This window comes from Chionomys nivalis, chromosome X (assembly GCF_950005125.1).
Source record: "Chionomys nivalis chromosome X, mChiNiv1.1, whole genome shotgun sequence".
Taxonomy (NCBI): Eukaryota; Metazoa; Chordata; class Mammalia; order Rodentia; family Cricetidae; genus Chionomys; species Chionomys nivalis.
The window spans coordinates 135,661,284-135,686,188 of record NC_080112.1 but is presented as its reverse complement, the minus strand read 5'-3'; the positions used below and the strand labels follow the sequence as shown (position 1 = coordinate 135,686,188).

At 38.9% G+C, this 24,905-nt stretch overlaps 1 protein-coding gene across 8 annotated transcripts in view; it reads left to right on the top strand.

Moving 5' to 3' along the window:
* Map7d2 (MAP7 domain containing 2) overlaps positions 1–24,905 on the top strand; it is a 116,174-nt gene that overhangs the window by 54,120 nt on the left and 37,149 nt on the right. For 2 of the 8 annotated variants that reach the window (XM_057759364.1, XM_057759362.1), the window contains exons 4-8: positions 8,689–8,803; positions 9,587–9,685; positions 11,693–11,803; positions 20,657–20,787; positions 22,124–22,248. In XM_057759364.1, the coding sequence (XP_057615347.1) occupies positions 8,689–8,803; positions 9,587–9,685; positions 11,693–11,803; positions 20,657–20,787; positions 22,124–22,248 (581 nt within the window). The remainder of the gene's footprint in view (positions 1–8,688; positions 8,804–9,586; positions 9,686–11,692; positions 11,804–20,656; positions 20,788–22,123; positions 22,249–24,905) is intronic. The other 6 variants (XM_057759368.1, XM_057759365.1, XM_057759369.1 and 3 more) reach the window with 3 other exon arrangements.

Sequence of the window (24,905 nt, the reverse complement as noted above, 5' to 3'; positions counted from 1 at the left end):
TTCCTCTGTAGACCACGCTGGGCTTGAACTCACAGAAGTCCACCTCCCTCTACCTCCCAAGTCCTGGGATTAAAGAAAGTCTTGCACCACCACAGCACGGCTTTACATCATGTATCTTGACCCCATTCATTTCTCCATCCCTTCTCATCTGCCTGCCGCCCCCGCACCTCCTCCCACCCAAATAAAACAAAATTTAAGAGGAAAAAAAAATAAGGAAAACATTAAAAATCTCATCCAGAAGTACAAGTTCTGCCAGAGCCATGTTTGCCGTGCTCTGGCTGGCTATAGTCTCTTCAGTAGAAGTGTTTCTTTTATGAACCTGGTGCCTTTGTTTCTGGTGCATAAATGTTAAGAATTGCAGTGTCCTTTTAGTGGATTTTCCTTTGAATAGTTATTCTCCTTCTGTAGATGGTTGTTTTTACTCTTTGCTCTTTTTTTGGTGTGTGGGGGGGCTGTCACCCAGCTCCCAAAGAGATCACACAGAGAGTCTTTTTCTTACTTATGAATGCCCAGCTTTAGCTTGGCTTGTTTCTTGCCAGCTTTTCTTAGTTTATCCCATCTACCGTTGCCTCTGGGTTTTTATCTTTATCCTATATGTCTTTCTTTACTTCTAACTCCGTGACTTTCTGTGTAGCTACGTGGCTGGCCCCTGGAGTCCTCCTTTTCTTGCTCCTTGATTTTTCTTCCCAAATTTCTCCTATTTATTCTGTCAACCCCACCTACCCTTTCTCCTGCCTTGCTATTGGCTGTTCAGCTCTTTATTAGACTAATCAGGTGTTTGAGACAGGCAAAGTAACACAGCTTCATAGAGTTAAACAAATGCAGCATAAAAGAATACAACACATCTTTGCGTCTTTAAAACAAATGTTCTACAGCATAAACAAAAACGCATCTTAAAAATAATATTCTAGCCGGGCGGTGGTGGCGCACGCCTTTAATCCCAGCACTTGGGAGGCAGAGGCAGGCGGATCTCTGTGAGTTCGAGATCAGCCTGGTCTACAAGAGCTAGTTCCAGGGCAGGCTCCAAAACCACAGAGAAATCCTGTCTCAAAAAACCAAAAAAAAAAAAAAAAAAAAATTCTACAACATCCTTCCCTATCTATTCTACTTAGTTTTGGTTTGAAGTTTTTTTTTTGTCGGACATTAAAATGGCTAAACCAGTTTGCTTCTTAGGTCCATTTGTTAGAAACACCTTTTCTCATTCTTTTACCATGAGCTAATGTCTATCCTTGATGCTAAAGTATGTTTCTTGGATGCAACAGAAGGATGGATCCTGTTTTCACATCTTTTCTGTTTGATTCCTGTTATTTTGTTTTTGTTGTTGGTGGTGGTAGTGGTGGTGTGTGTGTTTGTGGTTTGTGTGTTCCCCCCTTTTGATTTCCTGTTCTGGGATTATTTATTCCCTGTATTTTAATAGTTAATCTCTTTAGGTTGGTGTTTTCCTTCTAGTGCCTTCTGTAGAGCTGGATTTGTAGATAGATATTGTTTAATTTTGGTTTTATCCTGGAGTGTCATTATTTTCTCCATATATGGTGATTGAAAGTTTTGCTGGTTATGGTCTTCTGTGCTGGATCTGTCCAGACACTTCTGGCTTTCAGAGTCCCCATTGAGAAGTCAGGTGTAATTCTAATAGGTCTGCCTTTATATGTTACTTATTCTTTTTGCCTTGTAGTTTTTAATATTCTTTCTTTGTTCTATACATTTAACATTTTGATTTTTATGTGCTGAGGGGACTTTCTTTTCTAGTCCAATCTATTTGGTATTCTTGTGCTTCTTGTATTTTGATAGGCATCTCCTTTAGGTTAGAGAAATTTTCTTCTGTGAGTTTGTTGAAAATATTTTCTATGCCTTTGACTTGTTTTTTTCTCCTATCATTCTTATTCTTAAATTTGGTCTTTTCATAATGCCCCAGATTTTCTGGATGTTTTGTGCCAGAATTTTTTTTATTTAACATTTTCTTTGACAAAGGTATCTATTTCTTCTATCGTGTCTTCAGTGCCTGAGATTCTCTCTTCAATTTGTTTTTTTGTTTGTTTGTTTGTTTTAAGACAAGGTTTCTCTGTAGCTTTTGGAGCCTGTCCTGGAACTAGCTCTTGTAGACCAGGCTGGCCTCAAACTCACAGAGATCCGCCTGCTTCTGCCTCCTGAGTGCTGGTATTAAGGGCATGCGCCACCACCGCCCGGCTTTCTCCAGTCTCTTGTATGTTGTTAGTAATGTTTGCTTCTTAGGTTCCTGTTCAAGTTCCTAAATTTTTCCTTTCCAGATTTTTCTCAGTTTGGGTTTTCCTTATTGATTCTGTTTCTACTTTCAGGTCTTAAACTGTTTTATTCATATTCCTCTACTATTTGTTTGTGTTTTCATAGATTTCTTTAAGTGATTTATTCATTTCCTCTTTAAGGACCTCTAATATATTCATAAAGGTTGTTTTGAAGTCCTTATCTTATGCTTCAGCTATATTGCAATTCTTAGGATCTGCTGTAACAGGGTTGCTGGACTCTCTTGGAGACATACTGTCCTAGCTGTTAATGATTATGTTTTTTATTCTGGCATCTATACATTTTGGATTGGGGTGATTGTAACCCTAGGTGCTGATATTTGATCTTGTCTTTGTCAGGTAGTCTATTTTGTACCTTAGTTTCTGTTGCCCTTTCTGGTTCTTAGGAAAGAGTTGTGGCTGTGTGTTGTGTGATAGGAAATTCTTCTGGGATCTTAATATATGTGGCCGCTGAGAGTTTCAGGTAAAATGTGTTTTTGAGTATTGGGAGCTAACAGTTAGGAATGAGGATGGGCTGGGGGGACCTGCAGGGGTCTACAGGAGGGAGGAAAACCAGGATGTGGTAATTTCACTGGAAATGGGGACAGAGAGTGAGGAAGGATCACAGCCAAAGCTCTGCTATAGAGCTGGGGATGAGACTTGGAGGAATGCAGAAGGAGGTGAAAATCTGAAATTAGCCTGCTTGTTTACCTGGTGAAAGTGGCTTGTCAGTTCCCAGGGAGTGAAAGTTGGAAGCTATGGTAAAAAAAAAAATGAGTAGGGGGAGAGAGACTAGGAGGGGAAGATCTTTGTGATTCACTAGAGATGGGAGCCATTTGGAAGGGAGAGTGCAGCAGAACTGGGCATGAAACTGGAGGGTTGGATTTGGAAGAGCGAAGGGAGTGGTGAAGATACTCTAGTCAGCTTACTTGCTTCCCTAGCCAGAGTCCACTTTCTCTTTTTTTAATTTTAAAGAAGACATATGTACACTGACCATGGACTGAACCACACATATCGAGACCCACCTTTGCCTGTAAAGTGGCATCTATTTATGGTGATTTGTGTTTTCTTAGCAGATGAAGGTCTAAGCAAAGCTGTGGTTCACTGTTGCTGGCTTTAGTCTGATTGCTTTGGCTTTTTCTGGTCTCAATTTATACCTCATTCCTATCACTAAGCAACTGGTAGCTAGAGCAAGTCATATAGCCCCGTCCCAACCCTGTTTCCTCAGACCCAAAAAGGAACAGGGACTGAAGAAGGTGACTTGTAAAACTGTCCAGCAAGCACCTACCACAGAGTAATCACTAGAAATGTGACACTCTCCAGTTATTTCAGGTGACTTTGGTGGAGGCAAGGTCAAGATAGAGCTACAGAAGTCATGAAACAGTCTATGTACTGTTTTACAAAAACAGTAAACCACATGAAAGTAGAGGCTGAACGTTCAGAGGTTCAAGGTTATCCTTGGTTTCATAGACAGTTTGAGACTAACCCAGGCGATGTTTCAATAAAATATAAAAAACCCTGGATAAAAATCCAAAAAAGAAAACAGAACAAAATTCACATAGGCCTGGTGGTACAGGTTTCAAATACTAGCTACTTAGGAGTCTAGGATTGTAGGATCAAAAATTCTCAGGGGATGTCTTGGCTATAGAACAAGTTCAGTAATAGCTTGAGCAATTTATTGAGATTCTATCTCAATGTAAATAGTTTAAAAAGAGTACTGAGGGTACAACTCAGTGATAGAGCACATCCCTAACACATGTATATCCTTAGATTCAATCCTCAGTATTGGCAGGGGGAACCAGTGTATGAGAACTTTTTGGGTAATTTAAGACAAATGTATCCATTCTTAGCCTGTGTGTTTTTCATGAGTCACTGGACTTGCCCATTTTCTTCCTTTCCCATCCTCCATTCCTTGATGACTTAGAGTTTGTCCCTTTCTCCCTGGCATACCTATTTTAATTCTTGACATCCTGCTGAATTGCTGATTCAAGATAAAGCTTGTAACTGCTTCTTCCAGAAAGGAACACTATGGAGATACTTCTCGTGCTTCAGCACATCTTGCAGTGTGACAGAGGTCCACTTTGGCGACAATTTCTATGCATAATTTTCTTTATAGAACATTAGTCTTAGAGGCACTTAATATAATCAGTCTCATAGTCATTGTTAATGAGGGGATGTCACGTTAGATGGTTGATCCTGATACAATTTAACCTTTAGTAGTTTAACTTCTGAATGTTTTCTGGCTCTGTGCTTTCTTTTATCCCTAATGTAATAGAGGATATAATCTAACCTTTTGTCAGCATAAACACAATCTGAAATTACTTTTTTCTTTTTCCTAGGAACTACATGGCACAGCTTTAGCATGTCAGGTCTAAACTGAGAGCTGGGCTTTGTAAGGTTGTGTAGCAAACCCCAAAAACCAGGAGCTTGCCTTTGTCACCTGCTCCCACCCTCAGGTCCTCAGGAGACCCAGGTATAGCTTAGGGACTTTCCACACATAGGGTAACCAGTTAACCAGATGTGGTTAGTTATACTGCTTATACAAAAACTTAGTGTTTTCATGGGTGATCTTTAGGGCAGTGGGATTGCTCTGCCCTGTGGAAGTCCTCTAAAGGAAGCCTTCTGTGGTCAACTCTGGTTCTTGGAGATCTCAGTGAGGGCTGTTGCATGCTCAGCACCTGGCTCTAGAATGTTAATTTTCCCCTCAGTGCTGAATTTAAGTTCTTTCAGTCATGCTCTGTCTCTGTCAACCAAGAAAACACTTCAGTGGAAAGATTATTCATTTGATATAGGCCATTTTGCTTCTCGAGCCTATTGTAAAGTGTTGCAGGAGTCTTACTCCTTGGCTCTGGCAGTTCGAAGATCATAAGTCTGTCATCTTCTCTCTCCCATGCACCCCTTTCCTGTTTCATATTCCTATGATGACCATGATACTGTTCTTTTAACCTTATGTGTCCCAGCACAGAAGTGGGTGATTTCAGTATCCCTTAATACCATACTAGAAGTTTAAGAATGGCCAGAACAAAATAAAAAATTATTCTGAAGTGAAACCAGTAATGAGTCAGATACATCAAGACCAGATAATCTGGCATGACATTCTGTTTTCTAAGGCAAAACCAATACCCTGACTCTTAGAGGTTTTGAGAATTAGCAGGAGTGTAGCAGTGGCAGCAGTTGTCCTATGAAGGGAGCCATGTCCAGTATCCATTTGCGACCCTGTCCTTGAACTAACTAACTGCACTTGGTGGAAGTCACCTTCACTTCTTGAAGTATCCCTTACCTTCAGAATTGAGCTGCTAGAACAAGTTCTTGTCACCTTAAGTTTTGGTGGACAATTCATTATGCTCACCTAATCTTTATTCAGTGTAGCTTCTTGACTGATTGGTGGGATTTAGAGAAAGAGCAACTCTTTTTCTAACTAAGAAAATCTTTCAAAGAGTAGCTTCACCTTTTTAAGTTAGGTTGACATATCTAACCTTCTCATAACTGTCATTGCTTAGTAATTAATAAAAATACTGGATATAAGCTGGGCGGTGGTGGCACGCGCTTTTAATCCCAGCATTTGGGAGGCAGAGGCAGGTGGATCTCTGTGAGTTTGAGGTCAGTCTGGTCTACAAGAGCTAGACAGGCTCTAAAACTACAGTGAAACCCTGTCTCGAAAAACCAAAACAAACAAACAGAAATACTTGATATAAAACAAGAAATTTATGAATTTGCCTAAACAAAAACTAGATTCAGCTGAAGTCTGGCCACTCCTAGAGGAACTTGATTGACCATGGGACTGGATATGGAAATCTGTAAAGAGGAAACCCCTGTGAAGCCTGCTGTGGACTACTGGGGGATTGTCTTTACAGTGTCATCCATGAGCACATACAGTAAAGGCAATAGAAAAAGTATAGCTTGCTCTCTGTCTTTGTCTCTGTCTCGCTCTCCTTTCTCTCCACTCTTCTCTCCCTTCCCCTCCCATCATAAATTGTGATCTTTGACCCATTTTTGACTTTTTGCACAGAGTGAAAACTAGGATCTAGTTTCATTCTTCTAGGTGTGAATATCCAATTTTTCCAAATGCTCTACTGGGTTTTTAATTCAGGTTGGCCAGCTCAGTGGTCATTGTTGGTCACAGTTTTCCAGATTGGTCTAGTCATCTAGTCAAATGTAGACTCATCTAGAACTAAAGAGATCAAGGGTTAAGATCCCCTTCTTTTCCTTCTCATAAGCCTACATGGTAGAATAAATTGAAGAGACAAGAATATGTCTTGTCCTTCCCCAACCTCTGTTGGTTGCCAATGATAGGAGAACCACAGCTTAGTAGGTACTATGTAGTTCTAGTATTTATGAATACTCTTTTTCTAGTGTAACTAAACTTTATTTCCCTTGCTTTCTCATGCCCAACCTTTTTATCTGTAAACAATGGTTCCAAAAGTATGATCCTACTAGGAGTAGTACCTGAAATTAGTTATAAAGGTAAACTCTTGTGTTAGGTGTAATTCAGTGGTTGCTTAACATGTACAAGACCTGGAGCTCTAATCCTCAGTACTACCAAAAATAAATATAAGAAGGCACTACCCTCAGATTATTGAGAAACCCTAGGAGTAAATCCAAATCCTTTGTGCAGTTCTGATGTATCCACACTGAAGTTTGAAAGCCACTGTTCTAAATTGTCTTATTCTTCTTTCAAATTCAGATTTATTTAGCACTGATTAAAAACTTAAGCGCCTCGGGTACTAGATCTAGCTGTTAACCTTGTATGACATGGTGATGTAAGTAATATCATCTTCATTTTATAGGTAAGAATATTGAAACCCAGAAATGTAAAATGGTTAGAAAGCTAAAACGTGCACCACACAGCTACTCAAAGTTCAAAAGAACAAGCTTCCAGTGTTAGAATCTGGAGCAGCTTAAGAAATTGAGGCTGTTGAGCATGAAAAGATTTTTTTGCCTAAGTTTTCCAGGGATATGTCTGCTTTAGGAGAGCAAGAAGTTCTTTATAATTCTGCCTCTTAGATAGCTGTTCAGTGACAAGGCTGACTTCAGTGGTCTTTGTTCTGACTGTGTCCACTATCTTATGAGGTCCTTCTGACATGTAGAAAATCTACCAAAACTCTTCCTGAACTAAATTTATTCCAGGGTCAAGTGTTTAAAACAAATTAGGTTGCTAGTTAAATACTTACTGTTAAATAAATTCATGTAATGAAATACTATTTAGTCTCAGTCTTGGGCAGCTGTGTTTTACTCATCTGGTGATAAAGTTCTGTTCCTTCCAAGTTCCAACTTTTATCTGGAAGACCAGCACTGTTCATCATCAGAACTTAATGGCCCAAGATCATCAGGATAGGACATCCAAGAAATACACACTCATGATTGGATAGTGCCTGACCCCAAACTAGAACACTAATGCTTAAGTCATGATTATTCAGGTTTTGCTATCCTAAATTAATTTTTCTTGATTGTTTTTATTAATCCACAAAAAAGCTTAGCAATATATTTGTAGTTCAATAGAGGGTTAGTCTATTCCTAGAGCAGTGTAATGACCAACCCTACCTTGGGCTTCTCCAGTAGAAGCAAGGAGTGGAGCTGGTATTTGCATTGTCATCGAGGTAGTGGGGGTGCAGAATTAGAACATCTTTGCTTCACTGTCCAGAACAAATTTTTGAAACTAACACTTTGGTTAATATGGGTAATTTGATAAATCCTACTTTAAAAGCGAAGCTTGGTATCTGTTTTTACTTTCTAGTTAAAAATTACTTAGTCCCTGACACCACCCCACCTATACATATACACCTAACTATGGCAAAGCACTAGGTGTTTTATTTTGTAGCTAGAAGTTTCTGTATCTTTGTCAAATCTTGGACTATGCAGTATTATCTTAAGAGTAATATGAGCAGAAAAGTATTACAGTGTAGAAAAGGAGCTCAAAGATGAAAATGGGGCTTTATAAAATGTGCTTCAAAGTCAAGTGCTGTTCTCAAAGCTATATACAGGGCTGAAAAATTCAAATTATACTTCAATTTAAACTTTTCTCATGTTTTCAATTTGAAAGGCTATATTTGGTACTGGGACTAAATTTCAGTTCTCTTAACCAGATTTGAGACTGGCTTGAAAGAGTTAATGCTTATTGAGCATTAGTCATATGCAAATCGGGAGCTGGCATAGCAACAGCTTCTCCCCAGGGAGGAGAGGGGAGGGGATAGGACAGGATACTGTGTTTACAGTCTGTGGTTGGAGAAGCCAGCACTAGCCTAGCTGTATTGTTTACTCTCAACCCACCAAAAGGCATTGGTGTGGTGAAGAAAGCACACATACATGGATTTGGGATGCTGAGCACAGAAAACCCCATTTGGTGACTCGTCTAGGCATCAGTGAAGTATAACTGAGTGGTTGTTACTGTTTTCTGTTAATATTCTATGCTTTTTGCTTTGGGGGATTTGGGCAGGAACGTTTGGAAGCAATGATGCGCCGGTCCCTGGAGCGTACACAGCAGCTAGAGTTGAAGAAGAAGTGTTCATGGGCAGGATCACCGGCCTCAGGGCCTGCTGGAGGACGTGATGGTGAGTTTAATATTATCTCTGCATTGCAGGGCCCCTATGGGGAGATCACGGGCATGACTGGATGTCTGCAGGATTGGAAGATGCTGTGCACAGCTTTATAGGCACCTTTTCAGATGCTTAAACTGCTGCGCTTCTTGTGTGTGTGTATGCATTGCTCATAAAGGGAGCTGTCATTCTTCTTACTATCAGATAGTTGAAGCATGAATACTGGGCTTTGGGGGAAAAGCAAAGAAAGCAAACACAGTCTAGCTGGACTAAGCACGCAGGACCAAAAATAATCTCATTTTAGGAGATAGGTAATGGCAGGAGGCACAGTCACAGCCCTAAATGTGACTGGAAAAGGTATAGCAGTTACTCTCTAAGAAGGGCCAGCCTTTTCCTTCTTCCTCATGATTTTTTGTTGATTTTTTGATTATTTTATTTTAAAGCAACTTACTTCATTATCCAATTCATAATCATCTTTCAATTTTCAACTGCCTAAATGGATAATATCAGGATGACTTTTTCTTTTCAGTGTCATAGTATGTTTTAGGTATCTCAGTGTTCTGTTATGTAGGAGTTATGTACTAACTCTTTTTGAGAGCAGATGTTTAAATTACCATATCCTGACTTTGCCATCTTGTCCTTTTAATTATTTGGCAGTGAATATACATTTTCTTTTTTCCTTTTGAGAAGGCAATAACTAATTTGTTACTTTTCTTATTTCTTTATTAGAAACTAAAATACAACAACAAATTGGAACTTTTTTTTACCTCTCTTTGCTCTGATTTTTTTTCTGCATAGGTGAATCAGAAAATACCCCACCCCTTCCTCTAACTTTAGCAGCCAGCACCCTCCCTTCGGACACAGGGACCACTACAGCTGCTGCCGAGTCCACCAACGGTATACCCGAGCATCACCATACCATAGTGTTTTGTGATGACTGTTTTAATCACCCTCCTCCATCACTGTGTCTGTCTCAAGTACTTTCACAATTGATTTCTTAGTCTGACTTGTCATGACTTTTTCTCTAGAGCTGTGAACAGCATTCCCATATGTTTTTGTTCTTAGAGGTACATGCTTTATATCTTACTGTCCTGAAGACATTTCATCCTCAGCTCACTAACTTCTTTCTTTAAAAAAACTTATCAGTATTTGACTTTTGTGCATTTAGACATTTAACAGTTGCATTGGCCATCTTATTTTAGGTATCAATTAACAAGGCATTTTTCATTGCTTCTGGTGAAAAAACAAATCACACAGATTTCTAAATAGAATATTTGAGCTTGGCTAATGTAATTAATTTCTGAAGAAGTGTTCAAGAGGTAGCAGTAGGGAATCCACATACTTAGACAACTTGGCTTTATGTTTAACTCTGTCTCTCTTTCCAAAAGACTTTTTGTTTCAGATACAAACATAGAAACTACTTATGATCTAGACTAAGAGAAACTTAGTTTGCATTTAGTAATGACTTTAGAAATACTATACATTTGAATGATAAACTGAAAATGAGAAATAGATGGTATGTGATATTTACCAGCAATATAGAGAGGAATATTAGTTGTAGGAATAAATATTTTATTTTTGGCTTTCCTCTGACACAGAATATCCTCATTGGTCGTATCACAGATTTTGCTTTATGGAAAGGTGAGAACAGAGTAGTACTATCTAAGGCTAGTAACAAGGTGAGGTGTGTGACTCAGACATATAATTAATTTATGGAAATTCCAAAAATATCAAGATGATATAATATTTAATGCTGTATTTTAAAAGATTTAAACCATAGAACAATCCATGTCAAACACAATAACATTGCCTCCCACTTCCCCTCTCTCCCTCCCCTGCTTCCCCAGGGAACCCATTGTGTTACCTATTCTAAGCATGCACTCCACCACTAAGCAACATCCCTGACCATAATATTGAATTTCTGGAGACTAGTGCTATACCAAGCCATATCAGAACCTGAGACAAAGGGGAAAAAGTGTACAGTTATATACATGGTTTTATAATTTCTAGTGGCTGCTTATTTTTCTGGAAAGTTAAAGTAATTAAAAATCAAAGAGTAAGAGTGTTAAAATTTAAAACATCATTTCAAGTATAAGTATTTTATGTATCCTCAATTAAAACATGTTATATTTTGATTTTATCTTAAATAAAATGATTTAAGATTGCCACTTGGTCAGTAGAAATTGCCCTATACAAGGAATTCTCTCATTTGAAAATATAAGCTAAATTTTGAAAATATTAGGTGTTAGCTTCCTCAACAGCAATGCATGCATAGTTTTACTTTTGCCTTGAGTTTTAACATAGTTTCACATGCACTGTCAATAATTCTCTGTTGGTTGTAATGATTTAATTTAGAAGTCAATCTAAAACAGTGACTGGAATATGAGAACACCAAATCTAGGGCCAGAAGTTTAAATCCTTACTGTACTGTTAAAACATTTGCAGAAGAGCCATTTTAATGTTATCTCTTAAAATAGGAGAATCAGCAACTGCTGATTAAACACAACTCCTTGCATTACAAATTGCATTCTTTTCCCAACCTGAGCCTCAAATAATTCTGTTTCATCACATACAGTTTTAGTCAAGCAAGGTGCAAGATATTTCTAGGAACAGTTGTCTCTGGTGGACACAAGAAAACACTAGGTGGGATTAGTATCATTTTTAGCTGAGTATCTGAGTGAGTCTGAACATTTAATTTAACGAGAAGAAGATGGTAAAGAAATTGCAAACCAGTGGTTGCTGTAGCCTAGACACTTCCAGATTAAGATAATGAAAGCAGTGTGCTATGCTGCAGTGGAGCACCACTGAATTATGTGTGGATGAGGACAGGAAGTACACTTTGATATTTGATTTCACAGGCTACAGTGATATGAAAACCAACGTCTTTAATGCATTTCTCTGCAGCATGTGACAAACTTTCAACATCAACCATGAATTTGCCAAAGCAGACGGACCCTCCTATGAGTAAACGCCTGTCTTCATCCACCGTGGCAATATCTTATTCCCCAGACCGAGGCAAGTGAATGGGTAGACCTTGTCTCTCCAGTTTGCTTCTTTCTGGTGTGAATGTCTTGACAAGTGTCCTTTGCAAAAGCCTCCTCTCAAGCCTTCTGCAAATATCAGTACTGTCTTAACCTCTAGGGTCTGACTAACAGGACTTTGGAAAGTGATATTGTTCCATAAGGAAAGGTCATTATTGATTGATAGGAACTGATATTCTCCCAGTCTGCAAGAACCTATTCCACAGAGCATGGAGAAGGTTTTTTTGTTTTATTTTTTAAGCTCCTGCTGGGTCAGTGATATAATATAATTGATTAGCCAGAAAGAGCAGAATTGATTAGTTAGTTATCTGGGAGACTTGATAACAGAAAAAATGGGACTCTGAAGTCATTCATGGTTTGTAGGCCTGCCTACTTTATAAATGAAAACAGAAGTACAGAAATAATATGAGAATGCTTTTTTTTTTTCATTTATTTTATATTCCCCCTACCTCCCGTCTACCTGCCCCATCCATTCTTCCTCCATTCAGAAAGGGGCAGACCTCCCATGGAGTCAACAAAGCATGGCATATCAAGTTTAGGCAGTACCAAGCTATTCCCCCGCATCAAGGCTGGGTGAGGCATTCCAGCATGGGGAATAGGTTCAAAAAAGCCAGCTCATGCACCAGAAACAGATCTTGATTTCACTGCTAGGGGCCCCACAAACAGACCAAGCCACACAACTGTCACCCACATACAGAGGGCCTAGGTTGGTCCCATGCAGGCTCCCTAACTGTTGGTCCAGAGTCCATGAGTTCCCACTAGCTCAGGTCAGCTATCTCTGTGGGTATCCCTGTCCTGATTTTGACCGCCCCCCCATTGATCATACAATCCCTCCTCTGTCTTTTCAACTGGACTCCAGGAGCTCAGCCCAGTGCTTAGCTGTGGATCTCTGCATCTGCTTCCATCAGTTACTGGATGAAGGTTCTCTGATGACAATTAGGCCAGTCACCAATCTGATTACAGGAGAAGGCCAGTTCAGGCACCTTCTCCACTTTTGTTAGGAGTCTTACCTGGGGTCATCCTTGTGGATTCCTGGAAGTTTCCCTGGTCACCAGGTTTCTCCCTAACCCAATTTTACCCTCCTCTATCAAGATATCTCTTCATTACTCTCCCCTTCAGTCCTACCTCACAACTCGACAAACTCCTCCCCTTCACCTCGCACACTCCCAGTTTACCCAGGAGATCTCATATGTTTTCCTTTCCAAGGGAAATCCATGTGGAGGATGCCTTTTCAAGCAGTGTTTTGGTTTGGGAGACAGTGTATATAGAGGGACACATAACTATTTTCAGAACCTGAGTAGATGTAACAGTATCTGTGTTCTGATGGAGGCTCAGAAGATTCATTGGAGGCCTGAATTTTTGCCTTTTGTTATACATAGGTTAAAAAAAAGGAGGACTCTTCTTGTGTAACATGCATATCCTAAAGCACCAGCAAAGGAAAGTTGGGTACTATAAGACTATTGATGTTGTCAGGTTGGCCAAGAGATGATCAGGAAGAGATTTGTGACTTGGAAGAGGATAGTGGGACTTCCTGGTTGTCATTCACTGGCATTGACTCTATTCCTCCATTCAAGAGGCATGATGTATGCAGCAGAGTCCTTATAAGTGTCATAATGCTGCTGATTTCTGATACCCATTCACGGTAACTACTAGACACATGGAGGGAGGAAAAAGTTAGAAGAGAAAATGCTTGACACTTTTGACTCTATAGCTATTCCTTTAGTGAACATACTCCATATTTTCTCATTCATTTCTTTGCATTGATGAACAAACATAAATATGTTATATCATGGTTGACAACTATTATCTGCTTGGTATTCTAAACTGAAAAATGTTAATCTCCATACCATTTACTAAATAGCTATTCAAACAATATCCATTGTAATATATTATATCCCCAAACTAAAACATTTTAGTTATTAGATTTTATTTTATTTTTTATTTTTCTTTTTGAGTATTTTTGTTGTTGTTTTGACATAGATTTTTCAGGCAGGATCTCATTCTATACTTCATACTGATCTTGAACTCCTGATATTACTACCTCCATTCCCAAATGCTTGGTGTAAATCATTACATCCTATGATCATTGAATTTTGGATCATGAATCCTGATAATCGGTTGACTATTATTTTTATGCTGTTTGTGTAATTTTGCCCTTAAATCATTTTTTAAAAGATAGGAAAGTATTTATTTTTGTATTGTTATAGATGGCACTTTTCATTTTAAAAAATTGGTTTTTTCTTTGTTTGTTTTGTTTTGTTTTTTGAGACAGGGTCTCTCTGTGTAGTTCTGGCTGTCCTGGAACTCGCTTTGTAGACTGGCCTGGCCTCAAACTCAGAGGTCCACCTGTGTCTATCTCCTGAGTACTGGGATTAAAGGCATATGCCACCATGCCCGACTTTGTATGTTTTTTTTAATCAGTTTTTTTTTTTTAAAAATATTTCTTTTAATTATTTTTTTAATTTTTTAAATATTTTATTGAAAATATATTCTCTCATACAATACATCATGACCTGACCACAGTTTTCCCTTCCTCCACTCCTCCCAACTCCCTCTGACTTCCCCTCTCCCTGATATCCACTCTCTCTCTCTGTTTCCTTTTCAGAAAAGAGCAGGTCTCCAAGAAAGCCTAAAATGAGTTCTTGTTGTTATTTCATAGGCACAGTCCTACTTTTTCTAGTGTTAGATGTACTTAGGGAGTACTTAGTGAGTCCATATAACTTTTGAAAGGGGTGTTAGTTCTCTTCAACTAATACAGGTCACTGTGGTTGGTTTTTGTTTATTTTGCTTTGTTTTGGTTTTGAGACAGACCCTTACTGTGTAGCTCAGGATTCTCCTGCTTCAGTCCCCAAACACTGTGACTATAGGTGTGTACTATTACATATAGCACAGATCACTGTAATAGAGTGTGAAATTAGTTCTGATACCACAAGAGTGAGTGAACCCTTCTAAACTCTTAAGTTATATCTTATTTGTTTGATTATGTTAGGACAAACTCCAAAGCCATCCTTTGTTAGAATTATTTTTATTTCCACATTTGTTTTGCCACCAAAATGTTAAATGTCACATGCACTATCTTGTTTAAACATTATTTTCTTTTACTTTAATTCTGCTTTTTAAAAATTTAATTTAATTCAGTCCCTCAGCTCATTGCATGCACCCTAGTTCCATGGAACCCTTTCTTGTTTTGAGACTGCTAATACCCATACAGGCTTCTTTAGCCAGAAGCAGAAGTATATATATGCTCTCAGCAGACCAGTGACTCAGGTAAAAGAGGCCAAGCTGTGAAGTCAAAGAAAATTCCTGAAGCAATTTTGATCAGACTTGGATTCCTGAATTTTTGCATTTTGCTTCTCATTTGCTGGCTTTATGAAGTTCTTTGAATGGTTAATAGCATTTTATGCCTGGCTATGCTTAGCTGTTGCTGTTTCTTTTAAAGATAATTACTATTAGGTGAGTAAACTATTTTATAACTGATTGGTGGTATGTGAATGAGGTAGAAAATTGACTTGAGCTGGGCGGTGGTGGCGCACGCCTTTAATCCCAGCACTTGGGAGGCAGAGGCAGGCGGATCTCTGTGAGTTCAAGACCAGCCTGGTCTACGAGAGCTAGTTCCAGGACAGGCTCCAAAACCACAGAGAAACCCTGTCTCGAAAAACCAAAAAAAAAAAAAAAAAAAAAAAAAGAAAATCGACTTGATTGTCTGTGGAGGTTAGTTCACTAGTTCACTTTTCTTAGATGGTTGGAAAAGTAGCATATAGATCTTACTCCCTGGAGTACCACAGCTGGCTCTACCCCTCATTATTGCTCATATATAAAATTGGAGTTTTTGTTTTTTATTTGTTGTAATAAAAACTATATATGGTGGTGAATGTTTGTAATGCCAGCTACTCAGGAGGCCAAAGTAGAAAGAGTTTAAAGCCAGTCTGGGCAACATAGTAAGACCATGTTTCAAAAATTTAATATTAAATTATCACGAGGATTAAATGAGATCATAGTATAAATAAGATAACACACTGGTTGGCACAGAGTAAGAGCTCAAAAAATGTCTAGAGCCTTGCTACTTAAAACATGATCCATGATCACCACAGGGCACAAAGCCAACAAGTGCCTTTGAAAGGCTGTCAAGCAGTGATGGCTTAGTGTGATCAAAAGTGCATTGTGGAGGTTGGAGAAATGGCTCAATGGTTAAAAGCACTGGCTGTTCTTACAGAGGACTTAGAATCTATTCCCAACACCTACATGGCGGCTCATAATCATTTTTCCCTCCAGTTCCAAGAGATCCAATGTCTTCTTCTGGCCTCTGCAGGCACCTGTCATATATGTGGTACGCAGACTTATATTTAAGCCAAACACCCATAGACAAAAATAAACATATTTTTAAAAAATGAAAAAAAAAAGCCAGCAATGGAAACTTTGTAGAAAGGCGGCTCTGAGATCCTCCCTAGCCTGCACATTGAAGTCTGGCAAACACTGGCTCCTCCTTAACCAAATACAATTAAGTCATGATGCCAAGATTTAATGTAAGCATTATCATTTGTTATATGAGCAGCACAATGTCCACATAAGGTCCAGTCTAGACTCCATTACCAAGATACAGTGGATTTGGTGAAAATGACACCAAGTTACATAGGGTCTATTCTTTTTGTTTGCTTTGGGAGGGGGACAGTGGGGGACAAAAATCTCATGTAGTCCAGGCTGCTCTCAAACTTACTATGTAGCTGATAGTAACTCCTGATCCTTCTGCCTCCATCTCCTAAGTGTTGAGATTGCTAGTATATGTCACTATGTCTTGGTATAAAATCTCTTAAGTGGTTAGTATTTGATTTGGCAATTCTGCTCCTGGATATAGAGCCAGAAAAATTAAAAACATTTCAAAATCAGTAGAGCATTATTTACAGTAGCCACAAGTGGAAACAGCTTGAATAAATAAACAAAATGAAGTATATATGTAAAGTAGAATATTATTCAGCTTTAAATAGGAAAGGAGGCTGGGTAATAGGTGGAAGGAAGGAAGGAAGGAAGGAAGGAAGGAAGGAAGGAAGGAAGGAAGGGAATGCTGATAGATGAAGTTTGAAACTATTCTAAGTAAAAGAAAGCAGTCACAAAATACCATAACTTATATGATTCTTCTTATGTAAAATATCTGAAATAGAGAAATCCATAGAGACAGAAAGTAGATCAATGTTTCACAAGGAGTAGGGGAGGAAAGAAAGGTTAGTGACTGCTTAATGGTAAAAGGTTTTATTTGTGAGTCTTAAAATGATTTGGAGTTATGGTTATAATTGTGAATATACTAAATAATCACTGAACTGGACATTTAAAGGGGGAATTATATGGTATGTCAATTCTACTCAACAACAAATCCCAAATTATTAGCAAGTAGGAAGTACCCCCATTTTTGAGGTGAAATGTTTCAGGGATTCCCTAAGACTAAGCTCAGGTTTGATGATTTGCTCAGAAGATTCAGCATACAGGTATACTCACCTCTTTTATTTATTATGATGAAAGGATATACAAAAATCCACAAAGGAGAAAACAACTAGGAACAAAGTCTAGAAAAGACAAGGCACAAGCTTCTATAGTCTCTCCAATATAGTCACTCAGGGTGAGTTTCCTGGAGTTAAGACAAGTTAAGAATGTACTGCCGACCATGGAAGCTTGTTGATGCTGAGTTACAGAATTCTGATTATGTGAACTCCCATTAACCTTAAAGGTATATCTTAGCCAGATTGCTTCCTTGTTCCTTCTAAATATTTTTCGCCTGGCCCCAGCACAGTTCTGGCCAGTAAGTTGAAGCTAACCTGACCACCTTTCAGGTCTCAGGCAGTGTTATGACATTAAGAACACATACAAGAAGTGCCATTCTTGAGGGCTCATAGATTCCTATGGAAAACAAGAAGCTAAGAACTTCAGGACACTTGCAGCAGGAGATTCATTATCAAGAGACACCCCACAATGTAACCTCCCACTGTAGTGCTGCTGCGGCCAGCGCAGCCTGGATAGCCGAGACTGGCGGGGGGGTGGGGGGGTGCTGGGATTGAGACACGGAGGCTTCTTTTCAGGTGGAAGAACAGCAACCTTTATTTTGCCCAGCAACCTTTTATACCTCTACTCCTTCTGTGGAGACCCACTGGCCAGAAAGAACACAAACATCGTTGTCAATTACAGACCATGAGGAAGTTCCCCTGCTGGTCAGGGGGAGTGAGGGCAGCTGGATCACAACATAGTGCCTCTCAACATGCCCCAGAGTGCTTAGTACAGTGGGAATAATTCATTTCAGTCTATGATTCAAGAGGGACTGCCTGAGGCTAATCAGTCCCAAAGCCCCCTCTGCTGGTGGTACTGGTTCATCTGCCTGATGAATGTGAATAGCATATTAATATGCTATGCTGGAACTATACCAAAATTGCCCCATCATGGCTTCCTCAGTTATGTGCAGTTGAGATCCAGAAATTCATGCTCATAGCAGCTTACACAGGCATTGTGGGAAGTTTCTTCTGGAAGAGAGACCTTCCAAGACCAATTCTGGAAAACAAAGATCACAGATACCTTTGTGACAGTGTCCTCCTCCATGCCACTACAAGCTGAGTTTTATTTGTATTCTATTCACAGTCTGCAGCACAATTAATAAAAACCCAAAGATTTTGGGGTTTTAGGATTCCTGGAGGCAGGATCACCATTTTCAGACTGAGGTAGAGGTAAGAGTCAGTGGCTGGCTGCTTTGCTTTTCTGGTTTGATCCCCACTATCTGTCTCTGAGTTTTTATTAATTGTGCTATACAGTCAAAACTTGATTTCTCAGTTATTCACCACACTTGTACAAGCCTCTATTTAAAAGGATATAATATTTTTATGGGTGGGAAAGGAAGTTCAAGAAGCAAATAGAGAAATACTTAAATAAGCTTAATCAGAAATATACACTATATTTAGGGATCATTCAAAGTAAACTACTAAATTTTTAAAAAACTTAAACATAGGATTATGCGACTTCTGGTTTTTGTTTGTTTGTTTTTTTAGCTTAGTCATTTATCTAGTGACAAGTGTAAAAGAAATCATTCTTCTTGGGACAGCTACATAGGAGAAACAAACATGCATAGAGTATCTTAAGTGTGAATACTAGGAAAAGGTAAAATAAGTAGAGTCAGGTCCTAAGTCCATTATTATAAACCATAGCTCCTTTAAAAAAAATCAGAGCCAGGCAGTGGTGGCACATGCCTTTAATCCCAACCCTTGGGAGGCAGAGGCAGGAGGATCTCTGTGACTTTAACGCCAGCCTGATCTACAGAGCAAGTTCCAGGATAGTCTCCAAAACTATACAGAGAAACCCTATCTCAGAAAAAGAAATCAAGCAGGAAACAGCAATGATGCATCTTGTCACCCTTTCCCAGACTATAACTTTTCCAAGAAAGTACCCACACTCTGCATCAGAAATACAGCTCTGAAGAGCAGCTTGGATTTTTTGGATGTTGCCATCAGAGCCCTGTTCTGTGGACATTTATATGTAACCAAGGTGGCCCAACAGTATTCAGGATGTTTCCCAGTTTAGAGACCAAAGGAGGGATGTATTTGCTGCAGTCTCTAGTTGAATTTTAAAACTCTATATCTCTTCTGGAAGTTGATTCTTTTCAGTATCTATTTTTATACAAAAATCATAGTTAAAAAACCATTAGTTTGAAACTTGTTCTGGTTTCAGTACTTAGTTCCAACCCACCTACTGATGACAAAACCAAGAAAAGGTTGTTTTTTTTCCCATTTCCGTTGAAGGAGAAAACTAAAATCATTCCCCAGCCGTGATTCTTAACCTCAGTTTAGGTAGCATGGCCAAAAGTATCCAAGGAATCCTGAGGCAACACTCTTGGAATTTCAGTAGTTATCTTCAAATTCTGTAGGCAACTTTCACCTCACAACATCTTGACTGTTTCACACCATACCAACAACTCCATAGCTACACAAACATCATAGGTCTATTCCCCCACTATTTCCAAACATTATTTTTACTTTGTTTTTGTGAATTGGAGTTATTGTACAAGTTCCCACATCTGATGTCAATTGCTTCTGGGGCCCCCAAGAACATTGGAACTCTGAGGACTCATAACTTATGGCTATGATTTATTACAGTAGCAAGATACACAACCAAAGAAGCAAAGGGAAAAGTGTATAAGTAGAGGAAAACAAATATAATTTTCCAAGGCTCTCCTAAGATAGTCATACAGAATATGCTTCATATAACAATACACATAAAGTATTGCCAACTGAGGAAGCACTCTAAAGATTCAATACCTTGGGATTTTACTAGGAACTAATCATGTAGGCAACTTTACTAAGCAAATACCCAAATTTCACACACTTAGAATGTATTATTTGTACAAACAGTTTCTTAGCACTCACTAGTGAATGACACAAACCTTCCTAAAATCTAAGCTCCTCGATACTGGCCAAAGTGCAATCTTGTAAGCAGACTTGCAAAGACAATAGTCAGGGCTTCTGTGTTCTTCCTGTGTGAGGAAATTGAGTTTAAAGACATTAAGTTGCCTTCCCAAGGTAATCCAGCGATTAGATGGCAATGCAAAGTCTGCTTGGCTCCAAAGTGCACTTTTAACCCCTCAAATAAATTTGACTCTTGACTCTTGGGAATCTTATTTAAGATGAGATCTATTCTGTATACAGTAGAAAAAACATATTTCAAAAATGTGGATTATACATTATATTCTTATAGAATATATTCTTTTCAATCTCTGATTCTCCTGCCTTTTCCATCTGTGTTTCCTGTATTTTCTGGCTATTATGCTGTAACTCTCTAGTATTCCATGCCTGTCCTCTTGTAGCTCTTGGAAGCCCTCTCAAATCTTCATACAAGTCCTCTCCAACCCGGACCACTGAGAGGAAGAAGGGTACACCTTCATCTGGTGTGGGAGATGCTGGGAAGGGAGCCATGGCAGGAGCAGAGCCATCTCAGGTAGGTTTAACTGCCCTCTGTCACTCTTTTCTATACTGTAATTTGTCTGACAGTGTGATTGTTTCTATTATTGACCTGGGGTCTATTTTTTTTTTTTTTTACCAAACTTTGGAAAATTTTTCCTCTATTCTTTAAGGTTCTGGTTCTAGGAGTCTTGCTTCTGTGGATAACTCAAACTGAGGGTCTAGGTCAACCTTCACTCACAATAGCCTTTGAATATTTTTATATCATATAGATATTGTCAGTAAAATGACTGTTAAGCAGGAACCCATTCCCTTCTACTAAGAAATGTGTGCTTTGCACTCTACATTATACCATGTATGCCTCAGAGTTTACAAACTGGCATCTTAGATATTAAAATCACCTTCTTCTGGTAAAGGTTTTGTAATAAGTGTATATTTTATATTTATTTGAACTTAATGTTTTAAGTTATTTTATTTTTTTGAGATTGTAATTACATCATTTCTACCTTTCCTTTTTCTTTTTTTTAAATATTTATTTATTAATATACAATATTCTGTCTGTGTGTATGCCTGCAGGCCAGAAGAGGGCACCAGACCTCATTACAGATGGTTGTGAGCCACCATGTGGTTGCTGGGAATTGAACTCAGGACCTTTGGAAGAGCAGGCAATGCTCTTAACCTCTAAGCCATCTCTCCAGCCCCATACCTTTCCTTTCTTCCCTCCAAGCCTTCCCATATACTTCTTGCTCTCTTTCAAATTCATGGCCTCTTTTTCATTAGTTGTTGTTATACATACACATATGTGTGTATGTATATTTATGTGTATGAATGCATATATACATATATATTCATATTAATTCATATATATATGCAAGTATGAGAAATTCTCTTTTGAGTTGTTAATGAGGGTTGTCCAAAAGACTCCCAAAACATTATAGACTATTGTTGTTGCCCGTGGTTGCCCTCCAAGAGGTGGAAAGTAAGTCTCTATTGCTGAAAATACCATGTACTTCAGACTCAGAGCCCAGAGATCTCTGAACTAAAAGTGTATGTTTTTGTACCCTTTCCAGTTCTTTTATGTTTAGGGCCTTAATATGGTTATGCTGTTATTTCTTGGTAATATAACAAAGTGTAGGGCAAAGGATCTCTATGTTGAGCAAAAGAAAAAAAAATCGTTCCAACTTGATGACTTAAATGCAGTGATCTCATGGTCTCATAAATCTCTATAAAGATTCATGTCACATGAGCATTAGACCTTTATATTGATCCCACTGGGGAAAAAAACTGTATCACTTCCATCTGAGGTAGATTTTCAACTTGTAGAAGCAATACCAGTCATGGGCTGTGGCTATCATATTCTTTGTCCCCTATAGATGGAGAAAGTGAAGAAGGGACGAGTGACAACTTCTGTTTCCACTGGGGGTCTTGGGTCCCCACTGAGAAGATGTGAGCCTCCTGAAGACATTCCTAAGAGGTCATCTTCTCCTGTGAAATCTAAGTAAGCACATCTTCCCTTGCCAGAACTCTGATGGTTGACAGTCAGTTTATTTTATTTTAGTTTGGTTTCATCCAACATTGTTGCTTCTGCTCTGACAAAAGTATGTCCAACAGGAATGGGTGAGCAGGACAAATGCCTGCTTTTGGAGTATATGTCTATACACTTAATGTATCTTCTGGGTAAATGATGAACCATTTATAAGTTTATTGCTTGGTAACATATATAGGACCCAAGCAATAAACTTATAAATGGTTCATCATTTACCCAGAAGATACATTAAGTGTATAGACATATACTCCATTTTTCTCTTCTTTATTTCCCCTGGCATTTTCCTTTCTCTTTTAATTGTACCATTTCTAACTCTAGATTGAAGTGACTGCATTGTGCATAGGCACTTGCTTACCATCTCCTTTCCTCCTCTTCTAACTGTCTCACTGTCTGTCTCTTTAACATATTACTGATGGTTAGCAATTTTGTTCTGAAGACAAGTTTACTCAGATGTTTTTATCTACAGGGTTCTAGAAGATGATCTACATGCAAGTATATAATGTACTTTGAGCATATGTCCCTCCGTGTAGCATCTGAATGGAGACTTGTATGAAGTGAGGGGTCAGGCCTCAGTTAGAGACTTGTTAATCTGAAGCTCATTTGCATTGTATCAACATTTTATGTTCAGTTAGTGTTCTTCCGCAAAGCTTCTTTGAGGCCAAAACTGTCTTTATTTCTTGTTGTAAAACAGGTCCTCAGTATAGGTCTGTCTTGGTCCGTTAGGACTGCTTGGAACTAGGGGTGCTTCACATTTCCGTTACTTAGATTTGGGAAAGCTTGCTTAGATTTCATTGATTAAACATCCTTGATCTTACCATTTGAAATCTGAAAATTTTTTTCAAGACAGGGTTTCTCTGTGTAGCATTTTAGAGTCTGCCCTGGAACTTGCTCTGTAGTCCAGGCTGGCCTTAAAGTCATAGAGATCCACCTGCTTCTACCTCCCAAGTGCTGGGATTAAAGGCGTGCCCCACTACCGCCGACTCTGAAAATTTTGAGTAATGGTATGATGTTCAAGAAGCATTGGAGCGTGGATCATTTCAGATTTCAGAACTTCTTATTAAGAATGATTAATGTAGCATAAATAATAAAAATCCACAGACAGATATTGGGGTTAAAGCTGGAGATCAGAAAAGCAAAGCGGCCAGCTACTGGCTCTTACCTCTACCTCAGACTGAAATGGCGATCTTGCCTCCATGAATCCTCAGGATGATTCTAAGCATGAGACCTGACTTTTCCCATCTTAATATTCCTCTCTATTTTGATTTAAGGTGTGCACTACCACCACCTAGCTCCTATGGCTGACTAATGCAGCTGCTGGAATTAAAGGTGTGTGCTACCACTGCATAGTTTATATGGCTGACTAATGTGGCTGCTTTGCATTCAGATCTTCAGGCAAGATTTATTTATTAAAACACAAATACTATACCACTATAGATTAACCTAAAAATAAAGAAGACAAAACAAAAATAAAACAGAAAAAAAGATAAAAAAGAATGCTTAAATTTTGTGAAAGAGTTGAGAGGTCTCAAGAGAAGCAAGTATTTCTTGGTTTTACCTTTTTTAATTAATTAATTCTCTCATACATTACATCCTAACCACAGTTCTCCCTCCCTCCTATCCTCCTAGTTTCCCCTACACCTTCCCTTTCCCCTAGATCTACTCTTCCTCCTTTTCCCTTCAGAAAAAAAGCAGGCCTCCCAAGGATATGAATTAAACATACATGACATAACAAGTCACAATGAGACTAAGCACATCCCTTGTATCAAGGCTAGATACGGCAACCCAGTAGGAGAAAAAGGATCCCCAAAGCAGGCAAAAGAGTCAGAGACAGCCCTATTCCCACTGTTAGTAGTCTCATAAGAACACCAAGCTACACAATTATAACATATGCAGAGGACCTAGGCCAGACATATACAGACTCCCTGATTGTTGGTTCAGACTCTGTGAACCCCTATGAGCCTATGAGTCGATTTTGTGGACCTTGTTCTGGTGTCCTTAACCCCTCTGGTTCCTACAATCTTTCCTCCACTTCTTGCATGGGATTCTCCAAGTTCCCTCAACCTAATATTTGGCTATAGGTCTCTAGCTCCCAGCAGTTGTTGGATAAAGACTCACTGATGAAAATTGGTCTACAATTAATAGCAGAATATCATTAGGAATCATTTCATTTACTTTTTTTTTTACCAGTTGTATTTGGTTCTATCCTAGATCTTGAGCCATCCAGCCTCCAGTTCCTGGCCATCCAGGCAGTGTTAGCTATAGGCTCCCTCTCATGGCATGGGTCTCAAGTTGTACCAGTTATTGGTTGGCCATACCTACAAGTTTTGCACCATCTTTACCTCAGCACATCTTGCAGGCAGGACAAATAGTAGGTTGAAGGTTTTGCAGCTGGTTTGGTGACCCAGTCCTACTGCTGAAGGCCTGCCTGGTTAGAGGAGATGCCCAGTTGAGGCTCCCTCTACCCCATTACTAGGAGTCTTAACAAGGGCCATCCTCATAGATTGTGTTTCCATTGCACTAGGTTTCTACCTCAGCCCAAAATGCCCCCAGTACTAAAAAGCTAGATGTTTTGGTGGTACAGGTCTATACACATCTATAATCATAATATT